The sequence below is a fragment of the Ptychodera flava genome, chromosome 9, assembly GCF_041260155.1.
Source record: "Ptychodera flava strain L36383 chromosome 9, AS_Pfla_20210202, whole genome shotgun sequence".
Lineage (NCBI taxonomy): Eukaryota > Metazoa > Hemichordata > Enteropneusta > Ptychoderidae > Ptychodera > Ptychodera flava.
In genome coordinates, this window is record NC_091936.1 from 33,081,918 (window position 1) to 33,109,062 (window position 27,145).

Sequence of the window (27,145 nt, forward strand, 5' to 3'; positions counted from 1 at the left end):
GTTTTATAATGATAAAGGGAAAACTAAGGGTATATTTCAAGCAGTATGTTAATTTGTGATAACTTTTATTGCAATTCATACAAATTCTAATATATACTGTCCAGGGATTTACTATTATTCAGAACCACATGCATCGGTGTTATTCTGTTGTATGATTTATCACACATTCTGACAAATTCTTTTTATTTTATTACCAACAATGTTGCTGTCATCAAGATTTCCAACGTAAACTAAGAGGATTTTCTTTGTAAATGCTTGAATAACAAAGCACGGTCCCTCCACAAAAAACTTAGTGTCATTTGTCTGGAAAATAGAACTTGTCTATTTGTCTCGCAAGTCAAATTCAGATTTACATGCTTCTGTTTAATGATGTTACATTTCAGCTTCCGACATTTTTATTTTGTTTTTGTACATGGGAATTTTGATGAATATGTTTGTAACTTGCTGTATCATGACTAAGTTCAGATTTTGAGAACAGTGATTGTGTTAGAAATCAACATATGAAAGATCCTCTATAGAAACCTGCAGAAAGATTCCTGGAATTCATCCAATCGGCTTGTTAAGTCAAAACAAAGTTTTTGAAGTATGATTCACCAAAACTGATACTCTGTAGCGTTGGTGAAATTATTGACTACCGTTATGTCTTCGAAGATATTGATTATGTCAATGAAATGAGACTGATTCTTGTCACTTTCTTCGATGAAATTTAAATGTGCAACATTCCATCATGTAGTATCCAGTAACATATTAGTGTCTTACCTTTCACTCTTGTCTTCATATTTTTGTAGCAAAGATCAGAAACATTAGCAACCTCTATATCCATGAGTATACATAAAAATTTATTTGTATATGTTGTTCATTTATTTGTTAAGATGTCTGTACAGAAAACCTTGATGAATTTTAGATGACCGTCCAGATTACTTTTTAAGGAACAAGGCGTGCATATAATTCTGTGCGAAATACAATGTTTTATAGAAATAAACATATATTCATGTATTGAATGTGTAGATTGTTGCATTTTTTGTGCATATTTGCCATATTTCGGCATCGCTTGGAATCCAAGTTGTCATGATTACTGGTCATTGATTGCCAATCTATTTGTCTTAGTATTTGTCTCAAGTTGACCTATGGGTTGGCTTTGTCAAAATGTCAGTGAAGCACCAAGCCAAACGAAAGGTAAAAGAAGCAGTAGTATGGAGTGAGAAACATATGGGGATTAACCAGGAAAATATTACATGTGATTATGACTACGCACAGAATTGTCATTCACCATTCTGAGGAAACTACGGTGCTACACGACGTCTGATTATCACAGGACAATCCATTGCCACCCGGTGATATGCTTTCCTTTGTTGCGTATCACTGCTAGTGAATACTTTGACCGTTTCAATCAGTAGTAAGTCGGCGATATAAACATGAAAATATCAAATGTATAAATGTATCTTTTATGCAGAGCGGTTAGTAGAGGTCAGGTGCCAATTTGGGCGGTAATTTACTGCTTGTAGATATGCCATGTGTCGTATCCCCATCGAAGTAAAAATTTGAAAGTCTCAAGATATATCTATACAGATGTGATGTTCTCTAGTTCAGGAATTTGGTTCCAAGCACAAATATTGCAGAACAAGGTAGAAAAGCACTTCACTCACTGTCAGTCAAAAAGTAATTTCTAGAAACTTAGGAGCAATGCAGCTAGATATCGCATTCTGAGTTTTTGATTGTAAAATACCTCTTCTTCTCCTATATTGCAGTGCAATTTTGGGAATCAATAATTATTTAGATTTGGAAAAAGTTCACCAAAGATTTGTAAATGTTACATATACTACTGCCTGAAGAGAGCTCAGAAGAGCTGTACGTCCAAATACATAGTTTATATGTATCTATACAGGGTCTGTACATTCCTGGAAAGTCCTTGAACGTCCTAATGAATTTTACAGCCTCATGGAAGGTCCTGGAAAAGTCCTTGAAAATGAAATTGAGTTTGTGGAAAGTGAAGGAAAATTGATTATCCACCCTCAACTTAAAAATTGACAAGATGTCAGTCGTGATATCGTAAAAATTATGGGTAAAATGATACATAAAAACAAGATATGTTATTTTGGACCTCAAAAAATCCTTGAAAATTGGTGAAAAAGTCCTTGAATTTTAAGTGACTGAGTAAAAGTAAAGTTGAGCCTTTTTTGAAATCGTATCCCAATCGGGATCTTGATAAGTACAATAAAGTGAGTGAATGGACCTTAACACATTTAGGCCTAATACGTGCTTGGTTCAGATGTGCTTATTCGCCAGAAGTTGTAAAACATATAGATATCATCATGTGAGAGGAGAAAACATTTACGATTATACAGGGACTGTTTGACGATGTAAAAAAAATTGTTGTTCACATTTGGTTTTGCTGGGCTTCTAAGACCAGGATTCAGTGATTGTCAACATATTTACCCCAGTTCAAAGCAGAAATGTCAAGATGTATACAGGAGTAGCTATTAGATATTGGAAGTTAGTCGCTGTTAATTTTACAGGTGAAAAATATTTGAAATGTATCACCCTTTACTATTTTGAGGTTGGCTTTGTCACTAATTCAGATCATATGATTTAGTTAGTTGAAGAGTGCAGGAAACTTAGGGCTTCCGCATGAACGAAGCCTATTGTGTCCCCATTCCATTGTGATTATGTGGAAGATGGACTTCAATTTTGTGTTCCAATGTATTACGTTATCAGGGAAAGATTTATTTTCTATAATAACCCAGCCTATGAATGAGATTCGACGTTTTGCCATTTCAGTCAGATAAGAGGAGAACCATTTGATGATTGGGGGTGGAGAAAAAACATTGTCAGCAGCATGAAGGAGAAAAAAATTGATAAATTCTGTACAGATGGTTTTGGCGAAAAATGATTCCAACAGACAAAAAAAATTGTCACCAATATCAAATGGTTCTCTCATATTCTCTAGGGAAGACTGAGATCCATATTAAACACCGCGGTTTGTGGGAATGCCAGTTACTACTTTTCATCCTTCCTTGAGGCAATTGTTTGTCCCTGGCCACTGGATAGACAATATTTTTTTCTCCTGTAAATGACCAGCAACAATATTTTTTTCAAAATCCTCAAACCCCACCCTAACCCCGGGCCGCGAAATTACACCCTAACCTAACGCTAACTTTAATGATGTTGCGATCGAGTTTGCCATTTGAACAGTGCAGTGCGCACCATGGGTTTTTTCCCTAGACACTGTCTAGTGGCACACTTTTGCGCCTGGTATACCGTGTTCAGTAAAATCTCCGACAAGGTCTTTACAATGTACGCGCAAGGTTAGCTCTGCATGGCAGGGCTGGCAACACACAGCCCTGCCATGCAGAGCTAGCGCAAGGTCACAGGGTCAAGCTTCTCGACCGTCGGCATTGACAATGGCATGGCATTGCCATGGCAATCAGTCTCTTTTTTACATCCAAGGTATGATGCGCCCCAATGGGCAAACGCGGGGGCAAACGTGTATTATCGTGTCATACTTTCCTTTCTTTGTAATATTACCGCTAAGGATCGGCCTTCGTTTGTCGCCTAGCGAGTTTCTGTGCCCGCCACAAGCCGCGTTTCCAAAGCGTGTGTGCCTTGCTCAGGACATGGTTACACTGTTACATACGTAGTACGTGAGGCTGGGGTATTGTAAAAGTTCATAAATCACGTGATTAATGCCCTTTGAACCTTTCCATCGTCCGTGCCTTGACTGTTTCGACATGGCGCTTGCTAGGGGTGAGTAAAATGGAAAATTTTGTTCTCATACATCGACTATTCGAGAATATTTTCATTTTGTCGTATTCAGAGAAACAATTCATTGCCTGCCTCAAAAAACTGGTTGCTATAATTTGAGTATCGTGGTGGTTGTGTAATAATACTTGATGCCACCTTACATGTAGCCTGCGTACGATGCTATGTGTTCCCGGCGTTTACATCCTCTTACCACATGTACGGAGGGAGGCCGTAAAGGCCGGTTAAACACATCATTGTACTCAGTTTTCAGAGAAACAATTCATTGTCTGCCTCAAAAGACTGGTTGCAATTATTTGAGCATCAAAGTTGTAACATTGTCAGTGTTCATACTCGACGCCACCTACACCAAGCCACAGTTCTATAGAGTCCATGGATGTAAAAAATGGATGCTACATGCTCTATCCACCGGTCTGGAAACGCGGCTGGTTTGTCTGTGACACTCCGTGATATGAACAAACAAACGATTCACACCTTAACGTGACCGTGTTGCGGTTTGGCTGTGCGGTCTAAGTGATTGACACCTTTTACAATAGGCGTTTCCAGACCGCTGGATAGAGAGACTGTGTTCCTAGAGGACAAATATGATGATGTGTTTCTTGTTAACCAAAGGTTTTTGTCTGTGCAAGTAACACTCTTAGTTATATAGACAAGGTACATGGAAAAGTGGAAATAAATGCAAAATTTGAACTCGTATTCGTAGGGAATGAAACACATTCCTGTCTTCTTGAAGATTGGTCCTGAGTCATAAATGGGGTTAGGTTAACTTGTTACTAAGTGTGAAAGTAGTCAGAGTAAAACATTTTGGACCCAGATCTTCTTAAGTTTGATATTTACTTTGTGAGTATCTTAGATCAATGTAATGTATACTACACATTATCAATCCTTAGCCAATGACATACAAACCTTATAAGTGAAACCAACATGTATGTAACACAATAACACATATGTAAAGCTTTCAACCATTGCAGCAATAACGGACCGAGACACTGCAGTCGTAGAGTTTCTCACATACTCAGCTCGTACTATGCACAATGAGAAATGGACTCATTGCACCAATGAAATACAAGTGTTCCAATCCTAACAAGGTTCAAGAGCACCCAAAAACAATTGATCCAGAGGGGACTATGTCAATTATGATGACTTGTTTATTTAAGTTCGCCATTTGTACATTTTTTTATTTATTTACACAATTTTATAATTTATTGATCAATTTGTAAAGTGTCAATATCCACAAAAATATGATTTAACCCCTTGAGTGCCAAAGTCAACTTATTTTGCCATTATAGAATATATTAACACTGCATGCAACTTTTTCAGATCTGCACAATTTTTTTTCAGATTTTCCTCAAAATTTTGGTCAAAAATTGTAGGCATTAAAAGGTTATATCAAGTTGGTCCAAAACTATCAAAAACTTACAGAAAAATTCATAAAAATTGGTAAAATCTTACACCGAAATTTTGATGGGAAAAATTACAGCTGCACTCAAAGGTTGAATGCAAATGGTACATGTAAGAGCAGTAAACGCAGATCAAACCAGACAAAACAATGGCAGTACACAAATAACAATAGCTCAAAATAACTTAATAAACATTCTGAATAAAAAAACAGAAAGACAAGACAAAGATAACTGCTAAGTAGAAGATTAGGCCACTTTGTATATCACTTGTCAGTAATGGAGCGCTTTCATTGTGACTGATTTCTTCTGCCCTTTTTGTCCTGTAGGAGTTTTCATTGTTGCAGCCAAGCGGACTCCATTTGGTGCATTTGGAGGCAAACTGAAAAACCATACAACCACAGACTTGGCAACTATTGCTGCAAAAGCTGCCCTAGCATCTGGTAAAGTCGACCCAAACATTGTAGACTCTGTTGTGTTTGGCAATGTGGCTCCAGTAAGTTAGTCAAGGTCACTCTTTTGCTTTTCATTGTTTTTGTTATTGTAATATTCTTGCTAGTATTCCAGAGTAACATGTTTTGAGATAATACTTAGGTACAACTCATGCAAGTGTCTTTGTGTTCTGTAGCTCTTACTATGACAATATACCATAAAAGGAATCTCTTGCAATTTCCATAAAGAATGTCAACTGTTATAACATTGTCTTCACCAATGACAGAACCTTCTGATCTATAACACTGCTAGTATGTCACACCAGTACTCATGAAAACAGATTGATTCGTGTTTGTTCTGGTCTGTTTATCTTTAACTATTGTGTTTTATAATGAGTAAGAAATAAATCATGCAAATTTGTCAATGCCAAAGAATTAAAACCTTTCAAAGGAAAGAAAAATGGAGATATACATGTGCAATAAGTGTGTCAAACCAATGTTGATAATCGGAAAGATATATACTTGAAAAATATATCGCAGCTTTGTTATAATTACTTAATCACATCCTGGTTTTTGAATTTGATATTTTTTTTCTCTTATCTACTAAACCCAAACAATATTTATTTTGTCTCGTGTGTTTTTTTTTATAGTCTGCAAAGGATGGTGCCTACTTAGCAAGGCATGCTGGATTAAAAGCTGGTGTTCCCGTAGAAGTGCCTGCATTAACTGTAAATCGTCTCTGTGGATCCGGCTTTCAGGCTGTTGTCAGTGGATCGCAGGTAATGAACAGCAAAACCCTCTCTTCAATTGAAATTTAGAAACCTATTTAACCATTGAATGTGAATCAAAATTTGTAGTTTTTAGAATTCAGATGTGTGCTACGAATTGTATGCCTTCTTTGAATCAAGGATGAATGATCATTAGAACAAAGGTTGAGTACCGTAATGGAATTTCCAATGTGGATTCCATTCACTGAAACCTTCAGTTTATTATTGTCAACATGATATTTGATGTTTTATATACTATATAAAGCGTTCTGTACCAACCATCTCGTTCTTGCCCAGAAGTCCAAGAACAGTTTAACATGATAACAATCGTTTATTATTGCAGGATATTGTAGTTGGTGATGCTGATATTGTTCTGACTGGAGGAGCAGAAAACATGAGTATGGCACCTTTTGTTGTCAGAGGTGTACGGTTTGGCACTGCTCTGGGACAGAATATAGAGGTATCATCAGAGTGAATTAGAAGTTTTCAGTCATTAAGACGTCAATTGTTCCGCATGATCATGCTCGTAATCTCCACATTAACTCTGAAGAACATTGGCTGTGGGGAATCTATTAGAGTCAGCGCTAGCCCACTTCCTCTGTGTTATAAACTAATTCATCTGTCAAATTCTTCTGTTGATTACCACAGTTGTACAAAGCTGATGAGAGAGAACAAATTTTATCATTTCTATTATCCCTAACATTACTGGAATTGAATTTGAGTTGAACTTGATTACCCTTCTGAGTCAATGTTACAACATAGGTAAAAAGAAATACATAGATCTGATCTATACTTGAATACAAGATAATAGGAAACAGAAAAATAGCAAGACTGTTGGCCAAGTCTGTTTCCTAGGCCACAACCATCGATCATGAAAAATAAAAATTCTTTCACCAAAATGTCCACTTACCTGTTGATATTTTATTCATGTAATGTTGTTTGATGCTACCTCTGTTGCAGAATACCTAATCCAGAACTAGATCTATGTTCCCTACTCAATTTGTAATATTTTCATCACCTGAATTTCTACCAACTTAGAGCTATCAAATAAAATCAGTGTAAGTTTTGTGAGCTCAAATATATCAGTGCTATTTTTTGTTTCTAAATGTAGTTTGAAGATCAGCTATGGCAGACTTTGACAGACATGCACATTAAGACTCCGATGGGCATCACTGCGGAGACCCTTGGTGCACAGTGTGGCATTAGCAGAGAAGACTGTGATCAGTTCGCTCACAGATCACAACAGAGATGGGCTGCAGGTAAATACATCATACCAGTGTTTTCAAATTGAAAAGACAACTTTCACTGTAACTTGAAGCCATGAACTTTATTTATTTCGAAAGTTTCTGTATGAGTTATTCTTCAGTGGAACAAATCTCACACATGTACCAGTACTTTCCTCCTGTATTCAGAATGGTATGCAGGCTGCCTGTAGCTCTTGCCGAAGACTGTGTAATTGGTCTGTTTCTTTTTATAGCCAAGACGGAGTCAGCTTGGACTCTCTGTTGTGCCGCGCAACAAAGTAAACGCATTCACTGACGTTTTTTCAGACAGAACACCCAAACTAAACGCCATCAAACAATCGCACAAATCAAACAAAAGATTCAATTTGTATCCTTTTTGTAACAAATAATCACGTGTGCAGAATTTTTCTACAGACCGATTAATTGGAAACACACTGAAAACATTCATCATTCCAGCAAGATATACATGTATACTGCAGACTGTAAAATGAAATGACAGAAAAACCGCAACCGTCTTTCTAGGGTTACCTGGTTCGTTCTCAGGAAAATGACCTATTTCCCAGGAAAAACTACATGGTCAAATAGCCAACTTTGCGATAAAAGCCGAGGCAATCACCAGGCGTAATTTCCATTACTGCGCGAAGGATAGCATATTGTTTATTGTCCTCAAACAAATGCCTGAATATCGGTCTTTTAGGCTACATAGTGTCTTTAAGTGTCAGAAAACATACTCAGCTGCGTTGAAGTCAGGCGAGTAAGTTGGCGTGAAAATATACTGTATTCCCATGTGATCTAAGAATTGTGCCAAAAGTTCACCTCCACGATTGTGATGAGTTGGGCAATTGTCAACAATGACGACGTCGCCAACCATGAGCGATGGAGTACCATCGTCCATTACCGAATTCGCTGCCTAGAAACGAATCAGTGTCAGACGCCCCATCCACTACGTTTGCATGACAAATGCTCGCATGGGCGCTGACAAGTAGATTCAGCGTTACATTTGGTTGTTTAGCGTACCGCTGTATTTCAACACAGCGAGTGCCGATAGCTGCATGTCCGTACAGGCTATTACAAACTCCCGGATAACTAAATCCTGATTCGTCAAAAAAGAGAGAGTAAGAGATGGCATTCAATTATTGAGTCGATGGTGAAAAAATACGATGGGTTTGAGAATAAAACAAAAAATACGGTAAATCCTGTACTGAAAGAGCTTGAACGGCGCGGTATCACGTTTCCTGCGCCCGAATCTACATAAACGTCCGATCGAGGAGGTGGTGTTAGCTTCAGCGAAAGTGGGATAGCGTCAACCGAGCAATCTCCGCAGCACGCAGCTCAATTTAGATTGCTGCCTTCGTATTGCCAGTACTACAAACCTTATCCGTGTTATGCGATGCCACCTTCATCACCGTACGTCTATTATCAACGTCCAGGTGAAATTCCGACAACAACGAGCACACCGTCAGCGACTGTGACTGTGACCGATTCCTCCACCCCTCTCCCGCTAAACACATCAGCGACTAGTATCCGTACCGATGAATGGTTCCCACCCATTCCCAAAGAACCTCCACCATCGTATCCACAAACACCTTGAATGGCAAGGAACACGACTGGTATTGTCAGGCTTACGAACTTGTTGACATTTTCTTGCATGTTCTTGATTTAAAATTTTAGTGTTTCCATAGACCCTATCCATGCTTAGGGTCAATTTTTCCCCAAAACGGAAAGCCTTCGTTTCTGAGTTGGATAAAATCGTTGAAATATTGAAATATAACTTTTTTCATTAGTTTTTGTTCTAGACATGGATATGTTTATCTAACATCCATGATGAAATCAACACGTTGCACAACAGTCCTGGCGCCAGCACGCCTTTTCAACAAAAAAGACTTCATGATATTTGCTACATTGTCTGTATGTTTTGTCTGTAATAAACGTCAGTGGATACGTTTATTTTGTTGCGCGGCACGAGAGAGAGTCCACGCTGACTCCGTTTTGGCCGTATTTTGTTCAATTGTTGTGTGTGAATTTGTTTAGTATGCTTTTAGATCCTATAAGCGATGGTAGCTCTGTAAAATTCCAGTTATAGCCCCTTAAATGGCTGTGTAACATTTTTGTAAATTGCTTTTTGCAAAATCTTTTGGTTTTTCAAGTACATAATTATATACCATTAGGAATTTGCACCTCAAGCATGCTTGATATATTGATTTGTGCATCTTTCAAATGGGAACAATGATTAACCCTTTTCCTGCTGAGCGCCCCTGTCCGTTATCCTGCCAAGTCGGTCAAAACCGGCCCCCTTTTCCGTGTCTACAGAAGATAGGCTCTCCTGCACGCTTTCCTGCCAGGCATTTGGCGGGAAAATACCGCATTTTCGGGGTACGATTACCGACCATATACGTGTTAGATTCAAAAATTTTTGCATGCCCGTATAGAGGGGCAACCGCTGATGAGGTTGTGTCCAGAAAATGACGAGGTCACGGGCGTTGTTTGCCCCGGGGGACGTGCACTTTTATGCCCTTTTCTAGCTTACTTTCGCGGAAGTAAAGCTCGTTCGCCGGCACGCACGGCCACACCGGGGAAACGTCACCTCTCTCGTGGGTTAGTAGAAGACCCAGGGGTTAGTGCTATGGGTGCGGGAGCACCCTCAAACCTGTCCTGTTTCCCCTGGGTTGTGTCACTTGGCCACGTACTTTGAACGACTTGGAAGAGTCGCACATTGCAGTCTGCTTTGACGTAGTGTCAACGACATAGTTCCGCCATTGAAGGAAGGCGTGTACGTAGTTTGGCCAGTTCAGTGAACACTTAGCTCGTTAGTGTTACCGTTTCCTAACACGTTAGTTGTGCAGTTGTTACTAAGGTGCAGTTTTGTACCACCTTAGCTCTGGACAGTGCAACTGCTCTATGCACTAACCCCAACGACAGATGGTTGGTACAACGTCTACGTCGCACGAGCACAGCCTCCGTTGGGCTGTGCCCCTCCCACGTGATACAACGCACGTTCATCCATTACTATAGCGTCCTTACGGATCTGCCTAAAACGAAAGTGGGGGTAAAAACAAAACAAACGAAAATATGCGATCCATAGATAGTATTTTATTCGGGAATAATTTACATTATGCCGAACAATAAATCTCGGAGTCTGTCTCGACGTCCGAGTGCATGGTCCGTGTTTCAAAAATTACAATCGGGGTGGCAGATCCGTGTTTCAAAAATTATAATAGGGGGAATTGTACAAAATAATCCGTCTAAACAAAACAAAACAAAACGAAAATATGCGATCCATAGATAGTATTTTATTCGGGAATAATTTACATTATGCCGAATAATAAATCTCAGAGTCTGTCTCGACGTCCGAGTGCATGGTCCGTGTTACAAAGATTACAATCGGGGGATTGTACAAAATAATCCGTGTTTCAATTTACAATCAGCGGGATCGTAAAGCACAAACAAACGGCACAACCGTGCTCAAAATGTGATCATGGTCCGTGTTCAGAATACAGTCAAGCCACTGTTAGGCGAAGCTGTCCCCTGTCCGTTATTTACGTCGGGTTCTCTTGCTGATGGGTGTCGTCGGGGCTGTGTGAGTAGAGGTCTGCATGCCAATGCTCCTCTTACCTCGTAGCATCATGCGATGATGAAAAGCCGCAAAACACTCGCCCTCGTGAAGATGAACCCCGCACAGACTACATCCTTTGGACGTCTCAGACAGTCGTCCGCTCGCAGTGGTCTTACCCTCTCTGCTACATACTTTACAGCATTTCTGCCGCCCCTCCAACGGCTGACAACGTGCATCGGCTGATTTTGTGGATTGATGTACGAGGCAAGAGAAACAGTGGCCTCGACCTCTCTCACACTGGGCTGCGATCGCCCACAATAACCGCCAATGAGTTGTTTCCCGACACGCAGATGAAACATCTTATGGGTCAGCTTACTATCAGAGTGTACATGCTTGAAGCATATATATGCATTTACCAGGGCAACATCAATCAGGTAACATGCCAGATATGTCCACCATCTGTGGTTCTTGCGCCCAGTGTGAAAGTACTTGCGCTTCTGGTTGGCTCGGTCGACGCCTCCCATGTACCGGCGATAATTATACAGCGACAGAGGCACTTGTCGCCGCTCGTCTCCCTCCCCCACTGGCACGCACTCCAAGGGTGGATAGACCGTATTCAAGATCAGCACCTGAGCGTTACTATCCTGATAAGCAGTGATGTTAAGACGAGAGTCCGTTCTGGTCGTGGCTTTCATATCCCCAACAGACAGAGGAAGGCGCTTCCTCTTACCCGGCGGAATTAATTGAGGGGGCATGGTGCGACGATTACGGCGGTTGAAACTCCCGACCATGTAGATCCCGGTCTCCATCAGCTCTCTAGCAGTAACGACCGTGCTAAACAGGCTATCACAGAATAGGCTGTGATTATATCCACAGAATGGCTGGACCAGCTCCATCGTAATTCTTTTCACCACACCTCGCTCCTGCCGTCTCCCATCAGTCCGATCCCGATATTTCACACCTAGGTACGGTGCAAAGTTAGCTATGTATGCAGTGGTGGAGTCGCACAGCTGCCATATCTTGAAACCGTCTCGATCAGGCTTATGCGGTAATCTCTGCTTAAATTTAGAACGGCCCTTAAATCGCACCATGCCCTCGTCGATGGAGATCTCTCTACCCATCTTATAATTATTTACGCACCGGTCAACTATGGGCTCCATCCATGGATTGATTTTATACAGGGGATCCTCCTGACACCGACGTCGGCGGCGTGCCTCATCAGGATCACGACGTGGATCGTTCTCTGGGTCTGCCAGATGAAAGTATCGCATAAGCTGCTGAAAGCGACTGCGGGTAATCACAGTAGAAATACCCTGGTTTCTCAGAAAGGGATCGCTAGACCAATAATCCTCCACTGATGATTTACGGTCGATACCCATACAGACTAAGACGCCAATGAACGCCTGCACCTCTCGGTAGTCAGCGTTACGCCAGTATTTATCTATTTTCCTAGCGATATGTCGCTGGTGGAATTGGCGTATTTATTAGTCTCGTCCTTGGCCAATCTGATCAGTGTAGCTGGAATAAACTTAAAAAAGTAATCGAGCTCACGGGCGTGGCTGGGCAAGGTGAAAGTCGGTCCTCTCTCATGGTCAAAATCGGTCTCCTCAAATATATTAGCATCGGTAGTCTCCGACATACGCCAGACAGGAGGTGTGTCGTCCTCCGCCAACACAGCAGCAACGTCATCATCGTCGTCAGAGCTTGCCTCACCTACGTACTGCCTGTCATAAAAGTCATCGTCCTCTGCCGCATCCTCGTCAACCTCCGAGTCGGACTCAGCGGTGATATCACCGTCGTCTGGGCGTCTGGGCCTGAACTCGCCCGTAGCGGCATCAAGGATCATATCTGGCTCAAAATCAGGTGGGCTATCCTGATAACGAACCCTCCGCACTATCTTTTTCGGCGGGGACATCGCAGCACACGAAACTATGGCAGGAGCGGGCTCGGCAGCCTCTGCTGATGACGAGGACTCAAGCTCTTTCGCACTGGGCACAGGAACCTCTCCTGACGCAGGATGAGGGCTCATAGTAGCAACAGGTGGTGTCTCTCCCGGAGCAGCCGGGGGAGAACCAATGGCATCAGCCGTCTCATTACTCACTGTCTCACTAGCAGCAGCAGACGTAGTCTGTGCAGGTGAAGTATCTCCCACAAGAGCAGATGTAGTCTCTGCAGGTGAAGTAGTCTCTCCCGGAGCAGCCGGGTGAGAACCACTGGCAACGGTGACCCGTCATCATCCTCATCGGCAGAACGATCGCTCTTACGTTTACGCTTACCACTGGGTTTTTCAGCCGGAGATGGCTTCGCCTTACGGGAGCGTTTCTTGCCCGACTTCTTAGAGCGTTTACTAGGGACATCACAACAATCGCTACCACTACCGCCCGGAGACTCTGCATCTTTGAGCTTCAGTCGTCTGCTCGCCTTCAGAAAACTTTTGCGGTCCGTCAAGCTCATGTCTGGAACAGTGTCGACAGACTAGCAGGTCCCTCCCTTTTAAAGCCACAGGGAAACAAAGCCCTGGACATGATTGGACGCAGGGGTGTTAATATATGCATCCACCTGTTATTATAATGGACCTACGGCAATCAGTCCACCAACCGGCGCTGACATTCCTACCCGTCATGTAAATTGCCTGTCCGCACCATTTGATTGCTAATAATACTCATTTGCGATGCAAATCAATCGAGCACTTAGCATAACATAGTCAATGTCATTAGCATCTCAACTTGACATTCCGTCCAGCTGGGTACGTGGCATGCGCACCTGCCACCCAAGGACGTTGCCCCAAGCCCATGTTTAGTACGGGTGGGAAACCCGTATCTTTAACCTCATGTCCCTTCTAAGTACGCCTGCGCAGGGCGTATTGTCATCCAAGTCGGTGACAAGCCAACCCGACAGATTGCCCATTAAGCAGTAATGGACTGGCCGTCTCGTTCTTGTACGGCAACGAACAGTGCTTCAGCGGCTTGTTTAGGTCATAACCGTCGCCTGCCGAGCGGCTTACCCAACTAAGGCGGTCAAAGATGAAGGATGCCAAAATTGTCAACGGCTGTCTCGGCCTCGTCCGTTGGGCAAACATGGCTCCTTCAAATAACGTGGCCAGCACGTCTACGTCATCAGCGGTGGTGACGACCCGTCATTGACGCCCGAGTGCGTAAAACTCGGAATATACCGACAGGTACCTCTACCTGAGTCGGTCATACTACGGTATAAACCAAACACAGGTCTGCCAACTCCCGTTAGACTCGGCCGTTAGCCGAACTTCACAGGGACAACATAGGCGTAACAAGTCGGTGAACAACGGTTCACGCACCTAACCGCAGCCGCCAAGTCGGTGAACAATGGTATCAAATTTTGAGGCCATGTTCCTGAATGGCAAGGCTGAGGCGGTGTGTTTCGTTGCACGGCTTGAACGTCTAGAGCCAAGTGCAGCCGACAACGTCCGACATCTGAGTGGGTAGTCTTTTCGAGAAGGTAACAAGTCGGTTAAAAGCGGTGGTTACCCTTTACAAATGTCGCTCAAGTCCGTTCGGATCAGTTCCATGTCAGGGACTAATCAAGCCGAGTCCGTCAAATCCGTCCGCACTTCCCGTCAATCAGGACCAAGTCCGTGATTTTCGTCTCGCACCATTGGCAAAAAATTGCACCGCCAGCTGAGGCGGTCTTAGGCGGTTGCCTTCGAGAAAGCCGAGTCCGTCAAATCCGTCCGCACTTCCCGTCAATCAGGACCAAGTCCGTGATTTTCGTCTCGCACCATTGGCAAAAATTGCACCGCCAGCTGAGGCGGTCTTAGGCGGTTGCCTTACAGATTAGCGTTGCCGAGACGGTCAATTTCGGCCGCAATCTATGTAGTGCCTCAGAGCCAAGTTACCCCAAACTCCGCTAGAATACGTCAACGTGCTAACCTGCCAAGTACGCTACTCGTCCCCCAAAAAAAAACCAGTCCCCCACCGGGTGGGGGGGACTGGCTGGGTAGCTTCCGCACCTTCCCTGTCCTTGGACTCTCTGTGAACCCATTTCGAGAGCAAACGCCGTTCCTCGCCCAAAACCTGTCCTCGAACGACCCCTAGCGCGAGCAAGGGTTTGCTACACGTAGTTCCGTCGACTAGGCAGGAAAGGGGTACCAAAAGTAGCCCGATTTCCACCGCCTTGGCAGGATAACGGCCGTGGCTGCTCAGATTCTAGCTACACCGAATTTCAAGCGGATTTTCACCGACTTGGCAGGAAAGGGTAACAGAATTATTGAAGGACTTTTGACATACTTTGTTTTCGTCAATCAGTGCATAGAACAGACAATACATGTGCATATATAAGAAATTTTTTTGAAGCTGATGATCTTAACCTGTGGAATGTAAATTCTGTTAAGAAAACTACGCAGCAGTAACTTAAGTCAGTAGGGAGGCCAAGACATCAGTAATAGATACAAATCTCTTTAAGGCTGCCAGGTGGCTGTTTTGTTACGATTTTCTCATAGTCACTGCCAAACCACTCAATCCTGAAACTATCTTATACAAAGGAAATATAAGAACAATGTACAATCATATACAGATGAATGTCAGTTTGGATCACAATAAAATCCAACATGGATGCCAGGGGGCCATTTTGATGTAATTTATTATTCATGTTAACACCATTAACAACCACTACTTTGATGTGCCTGAACCGAGTCCATCCTCAAACCAGTACAAGGACATTGTACTGTGATTGTAACATGCAATTCAATTGTGTTATGCTCTAACGATGGAGCCAAATACAAAAGGGGATTAACAACTCCCAAGAACATTTGATTGAGTGGGGACTATGTCATTAACAATGACTTGTTTCGTCTGGTTTCTGCAAAGCAATTTTCTTTAAGCATACAAACACTTCAAACAAACACTGTTATTGTAGAGTTTCTTTAGGATTTAATACTGCTTTCACACATTCATAGCACCAAATATATATTATCGTATATTGTTGATGCTGAAAGAACTTCACTGTTATTGATGGTATTTTTAGCTATTGTACTGAACTCGTGATTTTTAATTCCCATCCAGCATAAATTGAGGGGATATTTCCCGGTGACTTCATTGTCTACGAGGTGGTCAAGGCGAAAGGTTAAAGAAAGTGATTATAGTCATCACCAATTATAACCATCTCTTGTTTATGTAAAGAAAGTAAAAAATGTTAATCTTTTATCAGAAGTGATATAGTAAACAAAATTCTTGACCACGTCTGTGTTTTTGTAATTTTCTGAACACATAGCTGAGAGAAATGTACTACATGAATAGTGATAGTATTTCACATTCTTTTAACTGTGAAAAAGAGAATAGAAAATAATTGTACACAAAACCAGGCCTCAACTTAAGATCTAAGCATATGATAATCTTGTAGAGTCTTTATTTGCATTTTTCACTTCTGGCCAGCTGTCCTCTCTGCAAATAGTATATTTTAGTCTCAGGTCGGTTATGCACTATCTGTGTCGTTGTGGAAAGGTAGATTGATCACTAAAGTTCCTAGACTGTGATGACTTCATTTATGGTAACATTTTATCACATCATTTATTGTCTTTTTATTCAGCAAACAAAGCAGGTTACTTTCAGGAAGAGATGGCACCAATTGAAGTCAAATCTAGAAAAGGTCCTGTGACCGTTGATACAGACGAGCATCCCCGAGAAACCACAGTTGAAGGCTTAGGTAAACTTCCTGCTGTGTTCAAGAAGAATGGACTAGTGTCTGCTGGAAATGCATCGGTAAGAAAGAATGACGATATGGTACAAAAGATATATATATATATATATATATATATATATATATATATATATATTATATATATATATATATATATATATATATATATATATATATATATATATATATATATATATATAAGGTACCAGTTTAATGAGAGGTGAATATATATATATATATATATATATATATATATATATATATATATATATATATATATATATATATATATATATATATATATATATATATATATATAATATATATATATATATATATATATATATATATATATATATATATATATATATATATATATATATAAGGTACCAGTTTAATGAGAGGTGAATTTCCCGTCAATTGATACACAGTTATGGCTGAATCTAAGGTTGTACATGTCAGGCTTCAGAATTGATCAGGTCTTTTTAGGGATCATCATATAGTTGGGTCAACATTTGTAAGCATTATGCAGTGAAACCTGTTGAAACTGAACCCATGTCTAAATTGGAAAGCTGTCAAAAGTGAACCCTTTTCCCAATCCCATTCCAATAGAACTCTTATGTTAAAAGAACCTCTATAGACTGAACACCTCTCCACACCGATCAATTTTCTCAATCCCTTAATGGTTCAGTTTAGACAGGTTTTACTGTATATTGTTGCCCGATAACACGGGTTTATGGGCTGTAAAGCTGGTGGCCATTTGCCAGACATCAGAAGGATAAATGATTGCCTACTATAAGGGGCCCATAACCTGTCTATTCAGGCAAAAATATATTTCTTATTGCCTTTACTTGGCCAACGAGATCTACCGGTATTGCTCAGCATAAAAAAGTTGGTTGTGAGCATTTTTGACATCAATATGAACAGAATGTAAATAAATAAATAGAAACTTGCACTGCAACACGTATAGTGATAATGTTAGTCTGCTGTTAAGCGGCTATTTGACTGACACTCATTTTCATCATTGCTGATGCTGAAGCAGCAGATGATCATAGCGATGATATAATCAGGTGACCAATGTTGATGATGTCAGTAGAGGAAGACCAGCTTTGAGGACGAATTCCAGAAAACAATGTCACAGATGACGTTGATGATTTTATGCGATTATGTAGATTTATATGAAATGCAAATGATTTGTATTGAAATAGTCATGACATCATTAATTGCAGGGCATTTGTGATGGTGCTGCCGCTGTAATATTAGCCAGTGAGAGTGCGGTCAAAAAACACAACCTAACCCCACTGGCGAGAGTTGTTGGCTACCACATCTCTGGATGTAGATTTATATGAAATGCAAATGATTTGTATTGAAATAGTCATGACATCATTAATTGCAGGGCATTTGTGATGGTGCTGCCGCTGTAATATTAGCCAGTGAGAGTGCGGTCAAAAAACACAACCTAACCCCACTGGCGAGAGTTGTTGGCTACCACATCTCTGGATGTGATCCAAACATCATGGGTATCGGTCCTGTACCAGCTATTTCCAAAGCCCTGGAGAAGAATGGGCTGTCCCTCAGTGATATTGACCTTGTTGAGGTGAGTGTGCCATAAAACTCCAATTCGCTCCTGCTGAACATCAATTTTTCCAGCACTTGTATTTCTTAACTGATTCACCATTCAATACGTATGACCTGTATTGACTGAAATCAGTGACATGTCTACAATATCCTTTCATATCAAGCATATACTGATGTCACCTCCAGAGATTCTTCATGTTCTATCTTGTTCAAAGTAAATTTTAGTTATGTGTGGAAATTTGATTTAGGAACATAATAATAACACCTGAATATTTCTCTCAGAGTTATTTATTTTAGAGTCACCTTTGAGAAAGCTGTTCACATCCACATATTTTAAAAATCTCTGTACATGTACTTTGAGTAGCCCTTTACCTGCCAGACAGATCACTTTCCAGTCAGCCATTGAAGACAGTGAAAAGCGGTATTGAGCCAAAACCATACGTCCTTCCACACATTTGGCTTGGTCTGTTCAAACGGCTTTATTTCATAAAAATCATGATTACAGTGTCCGTGATTTCAGGGACCTATTGTGCTTCACTAGTTTTAACGAACTTGACCTGATGCTGAAATATGAACTTGGTTGGAAAAGGGTTAATATAAAGAATATTGGTAAACAAACACAAACAAATAGTAATACAAAAACAAAGGTACTCAGGAGCAAGTTAATGCTGAGCAAACAATTGCAGGGCGCATATCCACTTTCAACTCCTACCACAATAGATTTTAAGGTCAATATCAGGAAAAGACTTTATAATCTCATGATAAGGAATTGTACATCTACTAATGGTGGAGAATTTAAAGGGACAAAGTCAGCCATTTTTTCATGAACTTTGTTTGATACTAGATACTATTTATATTGTTTGACATGTTGAAAGATACTGAATGAATGGGCGACCATCCATATGTTTGATCCAAGTTTTAGACGCGGTAAATGAAACCATTGCGAAAATGAATTAATGGTCATGACCATTAATTCATTTTCACAATGGTTTAATGCATCGTGTCTCAAACCTGGGTTGAATACACACATTGGCAACCATTCATTCAGTATCTTTCAACATGTCAAACAATATAAAAAGTATCTCGTATCAAACAAAATTCACGAAAAAATGGCCAACTTTGTCCCTTTAAAATGTTGAGATGGCAACATGAAGCCTAAAAAACCAGCAGGCATGTAAAAGTTTACTTGGTACAGTAATAGATAATTTAGATAAAGCGGAGGCATGATATTCATCGTTTGCTCATTTATTGAAATATCATTCAATTTATATACACTTTCAATATAGAGTGGACAAATTGAAAATGCTGCAAAGACTTCTGCACAGATTGTCATTGTATCTTAAATCATTTGTAGTACAAAGAAAATTCACAACTTTATGATCAATAGCCTCTCCCAATGGTTCCATACAAAGTACATAATTATGTGCATCCACCATAAAAACAACATACAATATTCTAAAGGAACTTTGTGTGCAAAGAGTGTAATCACATTAGAAGTATGTTTCAAATATGGCCATTCAATCTTGCCAGCAAATCTACCAGCTAGATACCAGACTGTTTCGATTTGTCTGAATTGTGAAAGATTTACAGCTTTGCTATTCCTAACCTTCAGGTTATTTTTAGCATTTATTGCCCCATTTGCTTTATGTATGTAGAGCTCTTGAGATCTGTTGATGTTGTATGTCTGTCTCCATATATGTACAGTATGTATACACTATACATATACCTAACGGTACCTATATGTCTGTGAATTGCAGAAGCTCAAAACGTTACACTACATCACTCATAATAAGTATTTGGTGTGAAGATATTTTGTGTACGATGAATAAATACATGTAGAATTTTGTTCCAATAAGTGTGAGTCCAAAAATATGTGAGTGATCTTAGGAAATGTGAAAATCATCAAAAATAACAAAGTCAGGAAAGTTGTAACCAATTTCTTTGATATTTTACAGACATATTGTCAGGAATAAATTTATGTTAGTCCAAAACAATGCAAATGGGCCAAGGAAATGTAAAAATCATAAAAACAAACAAGTCAAGAAAGAGACATCAAATTTCTTTAATGTTTGATAAACAAATTCTCAGGAATGCCTTACCTCAGGTTTATGCAAATCAGCATAAACTTATATATGTTAATTTTGAGGATTTTTTTCCCAATGTCTTAGAAAATGTAAAAATCATCCCCGCAGTAGCTAGTCAGATAGCTGGGTTTTTGTTTCTCAGTTTCCGAGGGGTGACTTCATTCATGTTTGTCCGAATTGTAATAAAACTTGGGCAAATTATTGGAATATTCAGAGCCATCAAATCTTCACACACAGCAGATTTTGTTCAGACCCATTGTAAATATGTGAATGATATCCTATCATATGCAGATATTTCGACAACATTTTACAAAAAGAACTGGTTGAACTCGGAGGATATGCCAATTCTGACCTTTGCTTCATGATTGTGTATAAATCAAGTGTTACAACTTTAAAAAAACAAATGTTATTATCAGACTTTTAACTTTGCTTTGTAAGTTTGCCAAAATTGGTCTGGCACAGGTACTGTAAACTATGCTTCTTTTATGTTACATGAACAATTTATCCAGTTTGTGAACAACTCGTAATGACATTACTAGCATGTATAGACCATATCATCAATGATGATTTGTTTTATCACTTTGGAGCTGAAATGTATTAGGCTCTCTAAATACAGGAACTAGGTGAAATTGATGTTGCTGTTTTTTTATTACTCAGGTAAATGAGGCATTCGCTGCTCAGTATTTGTCCGTTGAGAAAGAGTTGGGATTAGACCCCGAGAAGACCAATGTGAATGGTGGCGCTGTTGCCCTCGGACACCCTGTAGGAGCATCAGGAGGTCGCATCACCGCGCATCTTACCCATGAACTCAGGTGAATAATCAGGGGATTTTGCACAGGGTTGGGCTGATGATACATTGCATTCCGGTGATGTGTCCGTATTTTCACGAGTTTCCAAGAAGAGTCAAATGCTTGCACATCATAAAGAAAATGGCAATCTAGACTTGACGTGTATGATTATCAGATAAAAAAAATATTCTGACTGAACTATACATGTAAATACACTTCAACAATATCGAATTCAACTCTTGTCTATGCTATTAATAAGTTCGTCACAGGATGTCCAGTAAGAAACATCTTTCCAAGGATAATAACAAATTGTTAGACAGTTCAGTAGTCTGCAGTTTTTAACAATTTTCGACCAAGATCATCAGTAATGTTGAAAGAATGCAAATGTTAAATTATTGAAGAATTACTGTTGTAGACTTCCATTTGTTTCAACTGTTTGTTCCAAAACAAAATACAAAATGACAAAGAAATGAAATATGATGTAGCAATGACCTGCTATCTGAAATATCAAATCGGCCAATTTACCATTCAACAAGATGAAAAATTTAGAAATTACAGCTACAAAAATATACTAGAATGACATAATCCAGAGACAGTGAGAATTTTTTTTTATCTGTTCACAGGCGTCGCGGAGCCAAATATGCTGTTGGTTCGGCTTGCATTGGTGGTGGTCAAGGCATCGCTGTTATTATTGAGAATATCAACTAAAGACAAAATCACAGACTTGGGAAAGAAATTCAAACTTCATGCGGGTATACAAAAATAAAAACAAACCTGGGTACACAGTTTCATTGTAAGATGCCGTTGTTTACACTACATATCAGTAAAACACAGGTTTTTTTTCAGCGGATAACATCGTATGTCCTGTATAAAGATTAATTTATGTGAGGTATATCCTTTTCTATTTCTGACAGGATCTTGTCACAGAAAAAGAATGAATAATTTCAAAATGGCTTTCTTAATCAGAGGTTTGAACTTTCATGACTACGTATGTACTTTGGTACAGACTGTGGTATAGCCCTCTTACTCTCTATCAGGTTGAACCTGAGAACTGGTACATAGAAGGCTATGGGCTAACCTTTATAACCCTGTTATAGCTTCTTGTCAGGGAACGGGATAAGTTTCAGAGAGTTCATAGAGAAATGTGATGGTCAAGCATTATTGAAAACTTCCATTATGCAATGTTATGGTATGTGCCACATTAAGAATTTTGTTTCATTCATTTATGCATATTAAACATATCTGTTGAGTTCAAACTGTATGATGCCTGTAATACAGGGTATATAACATACACATATACTTGTTTCATGTGTACATTGTAATCAACAGTGTATTCAATGTACTAGTGATTAAGTCAGCATGCAAGAGAGAAGACAAGTCCAGACTGGCCACTTGGCAGAATTGTACCTCTGTGTTGATTGCTGATGTAACCACTCTGTTAATTGCGGTACTGTATGATGACATCATAGAGTGTTTGGTACATTAAATTCCAGATTAAGTAGACTAAGATAGTCTCCTTGCAACCATCAATGCAATGGAAATTTGATACATAAAAAAATAAAGGTGATTTTTCAAAGTCATTGTATGTGACATATTTTTAGCTATACTGTCAGAGAGGCATAGCTGTAGATATATGGTTGACCAACCATTGCGTCTGTCGGTAATCCTTCATTATTCTCCGTCAACTTTGTACTTCCTCTCCAGAATCACTGCTCAAAAATACGTTTGATATACAAGTCACTCAGGACAACTGAACTTGGATTTGTTCATATGACAATGAAATTCATGCTGAATTTCTTAATTTTGGTCAAACGTCATTTCCTGTCATGACAGCTTTCAACTGTAATATTTCTTTTGGATGTGCTAATTAATGGTATTTAAATTAGCATAAAATTAGCATATACATATTGTATATAAACATTTTTGACAACTTTTCCCCTTCTTTTCTCAATCGTCTTCAAAAATCTTCCTCAAAACTGATATTCCTACAACCGTGATCAAATGATCTCATTCAGTTATGTGGAAAAGTGATGAAATTTATATTTGCAAATTTTTGGGCAAATTTCCATTTTTGATCAAAAGCTTGTCTCTCCTATACTACCAGTCATAGCGCTTCGAAATTCATAAGTACTGTAAAAACCCTAGCAATTCGACTATTATTTTGACCACCCTTTTTTCTTCAGACAAATAATTATAATTCTACCTCATATTTCAACCTCTAGCTGAAGTATACCCAATTTCAGTCAATTCGGCCGTATTACTAAGCCATCAAAAATTTTATTCAGTCAATGAAAGAACAATATTTTAAGGTATACTAGTGAAAATGTCGGTCTGGTTGGAACAGCAATGTTACATTCAGATCAAACTTGGGTCAGTCCAGTGCAAAAGGCGGAGAGAGAATCTGCAAAAATCTGTGTAAATGGTTTAACTTTGATTTTCATTTGGTCATGTGAACATTTCCGGCAAACAAGAAACGTTGGCACTCATTGATTCAACGACAGCCGGATATCGGGTTTCTTGTGAATTATTTGGACTCTCTAAAGCGGACATCATCATTACTGCATCATGTTTATTGTTTACAGTATGACGAGTTTTGAGTTGGTGCTATATTCATGCGACTTTCTCTACAGTGAGTTTCATATTGCATTTTTATATTTTTATGCAAGAAGCAAAGTGTTTACAGACCTTCGATACTGATGACTTGTTTCAGAAAGTGACATTTTATGGTGTCCAATCCATGCCAAAATTACTACTTTGATTTTACAACACAACATGCTATTTCACAACTCAACATGCTATTTGACAACACATCATGCACTTCCAAATCCTATTTTACAACTCAACATGCTCTTCCCAATTTCATTTGACAATTCAACATGCTATTTCACAACTCAACATGCTATTTGACAACACATCATGCACTTCCAAATCCTATTTTACAACTCAACATGCTCTTCCCAATTTCATTTGACAACACATCATGGACTTCCAAATCCTATTTTACAACTCAACATGCTCTTCCCAATTTCATTTGACAACACATCATGGACTTCCAAATCCTATTTTACAACTCAACATGCTCTTCCCAATTTCATTTGACAATTCAACATGCTATTTCACAACTCAACATGCTATTTGACAACACATCATGGACTTCCAAATCCTATTTTACAACTCAACATGCTCTTCCCAATTTCATTTGACAACACATCATGGACTTCCAAATCCTATTTTACAACTCAACATCCCATTCTAAAGCTAGCTCTGCGGAGCAGGGCAGTGTTACTGGCTATCGAACAAGATTCAAAATGGCGGACGCGAAATGGTCCCCTCGCACAGAGAGAGAAATGCGAACTTTGTACAAGTCTAGAAACGCAGCTTAGTACATTGTGTATCTAAACAAAATGAGCGTGCTCGAAAACTAGGATCGATCACGATTATAAATTAAAATTGGCTGTTTTTGGAAAAGAAACTGCGAGCTGCAATCAGCAGTTTTGTCTATTGTGCACCGTGCGTGGGAGGCTTATCGTGAAAGACCGAGATTTACTATATGGCGCATCTGATACGGATATGGTCCCATCGCATAGAGAGATGAAATAGGCTTTGTCTAAGTTCAAAAGCACAGCTTAGCTCATCGTGCATCTAGACAAGTTGAGCGTGCTCAAAATAGGAGATCGATCACGATTTTGGTGAAAAAAACCGATTGTTTTCGGTGGAGAAACTGCGCGCTGCAACCAGTGGTTGGTTTTGCCTATGGCGGTCAGCAAGGCTGTGGTGGGAGGCCTTTAGCCGGCAAGGGGTGGAACATTGGGGAGTGGAAAATTTTCGAAAAAAAATTCCCCACAAATTTCAATAAAAATAATCAGCCAAAGAAACTTGAGAAAAACAGATGACGCACTTAGGTAAAAGGAAAAAAAATCCGTCAAAAGTTACTTTCTGAAACATTTTATTTTAGTCTGCATCAGATATACTATGATTCTTTGGCCAAGAAGGGGGGGGGGGGGGGAGGGGAGATCTGAAGGGTATAATCGTGGCCAGTAAATGAAGTAACTTTTTTATTTTATAACTTTTTGTCTGTTCATCATATGTTTTTCTTTCACTGAAGTTTGGCATCGTAAAGTAATTCGAGATATAAGATAATATAAAAATCATATCTGTGATATCGATTGTTAACAACTGTATGTGGGTCTTTACACTATGATTAATTAACAAGAATTCAACAATTCAGGCAGCTTGCATCGGTACATAAAAAGGGAAATATTCACCAACCATATGACAAACAATCACTTTCTTTGTATTTCACTATTCAACGAAACTGATTTCCATTGTAATGTTTAAACTTTATTTTACAATTAAACATTACAAATCCGTATTTTTCTTTTCAAAATTTCACTTGTACACTTGTCTTGACGGTTGAATACCGTGCGTGTGAAATGCAATAGTGCAGAAGAATACGGGGTGCGTTTGGGCGCACTGTTCTCGACACAAGAACGGCGCTCGGATATGCCGAGCGCGCTCGATTCTCTTCGCTACATTTCCAGAAATAGCCGATCTTCGTTCGAGAACGAAGAACACAACCCTGGTCTGATCCGGGAGCAGACGAGAACAAGATGGCGGAAACCAGCCACGCGAAATGAAAATGTCAGTGCTATGTTGCTATTGTATGAAAAACGTCTCAGGATACAAGTCGAGATAGGTGAATTATTATTACAAGTTTGATCTTTCCAAACATATGATGTTTTTCATTTTTGGAGAGTTGTCGAAATTTTTTGAGAGTAAACTGTGTGTACAAATGTACAACAAACGTCTTCAACGTAATATTTGGGTAAAGCTTATGTATGAACGATGATTAAAATATAGCGAAACAGGATTTCCTTTGTGAAAGTTGTCTGTTGCCGTGACTATAATCACATTTGTACCAAGTTCTGCCAAAGCGAGGCTGTGTGTCATTTGGTCGTCAAGAACAAGAACAGCTATCGGAAGCTCGCCCTCGTCGGATGTTCTCCTGACGAGAACGGTACGCCCAAACGCACCCCGGAAGTACGTATGCTCTGTTGGAACGGACTTCGCGAGAAAGACTGTGTGGACAACAACCAATAGAGGTCGCTGTAATGTCGCTATCCGTATTCTTCTGCACTATTGCATTTCACACGCACGATATTCAACCGTCAAGACAAGTGTACAAATGAAATTTTGAAAAGAAAAATACGGATTTGTAATGTTTAATTGTAAAATAAAGTTTAGAACATTACAATGGAAATCAGTTTCGTTGAATAGTGAAATACAAAGAAACTGATTGTTTGTCATATGGTTGGTGAATATTTCCCATTTTATGTACCGATGCAAGCTGCCTAAATTGTTGAATTCTTGTTAATTAATCATAGTGTAAAGACCCACAATACAGTTGTTAACAATCGATATCACAGATATGATTTTTATATTATCTTATATCTCGAATTACTTTACGATGCCAAACTTCAGTGAAAGAAAAACATATGATGAACAGAACAAAAAGTTATAAAATAAAAAAGTTACTTCATTTACTGGCCACGATTATACCCTTCAGATCTCCCCTCCCCCCCTCCTTCTTGGCCAAAGAATCATAGTATATCTGATGCAGACTAAAATAAAAATGTTTCAGAAAGTAACTTTTGACGGATTTTTTTTTCCTTTTACCTAAGTGCGCGTCATCTGTTTTTCTCAAGTTTCTTTGGCTGATTATTTTTATTGAAATTTGTGGGGAATTTTTTTTCGAAAATTTTCCACTCCCAATGGTCCACCCCTTGCCGGCTAAAGGCCTCCCACCACAGCCCTGCTGACCGCCGTAGGCAAAACCAACCACTGGTTGCAACTCGCAGTTTCTCCACCGAAAAC

The 27,145-nt window shown here is 39.6% G+C and overlaps 1 protein-coding gene across 1 annotated transcript; it reads left to right on the plus strand.

Annotated features, from left to right (window-relative positions):
* Positions 1–3,620: 3,620 nt before the first annotated feature.
* LOC139140741 (3-ketoacyl-CoA thiolase, mitochondrial-like) lies at positions 3,621–22,198 on the plus strand. Its single transcript, XM_070710129.1, has 9 exons — positions 3,621–3,744; positions 5,486–5,652; positions 6,238–6,366; positions 6,698–6,814; positions 7,466–7,613; positions 16,711–16,883; positions 18,218–18,418; positions 21,141–21,295; positions 21,895–22,198. The coding sequence occupies exons 1-9, from the start codon at positions 3,684–3,686 to the stop codon at positions 21,977–21,979; spliced, it is 1,236 nt and encodes a 411-aa protein (XP_070566230.1). The 5' UTR covers positions 3,621–3,683; the 3' UTR covers positions 21,980–22,198.
* Positions 22,199–27,145: the final 4,947 nt, after the last annotated feature.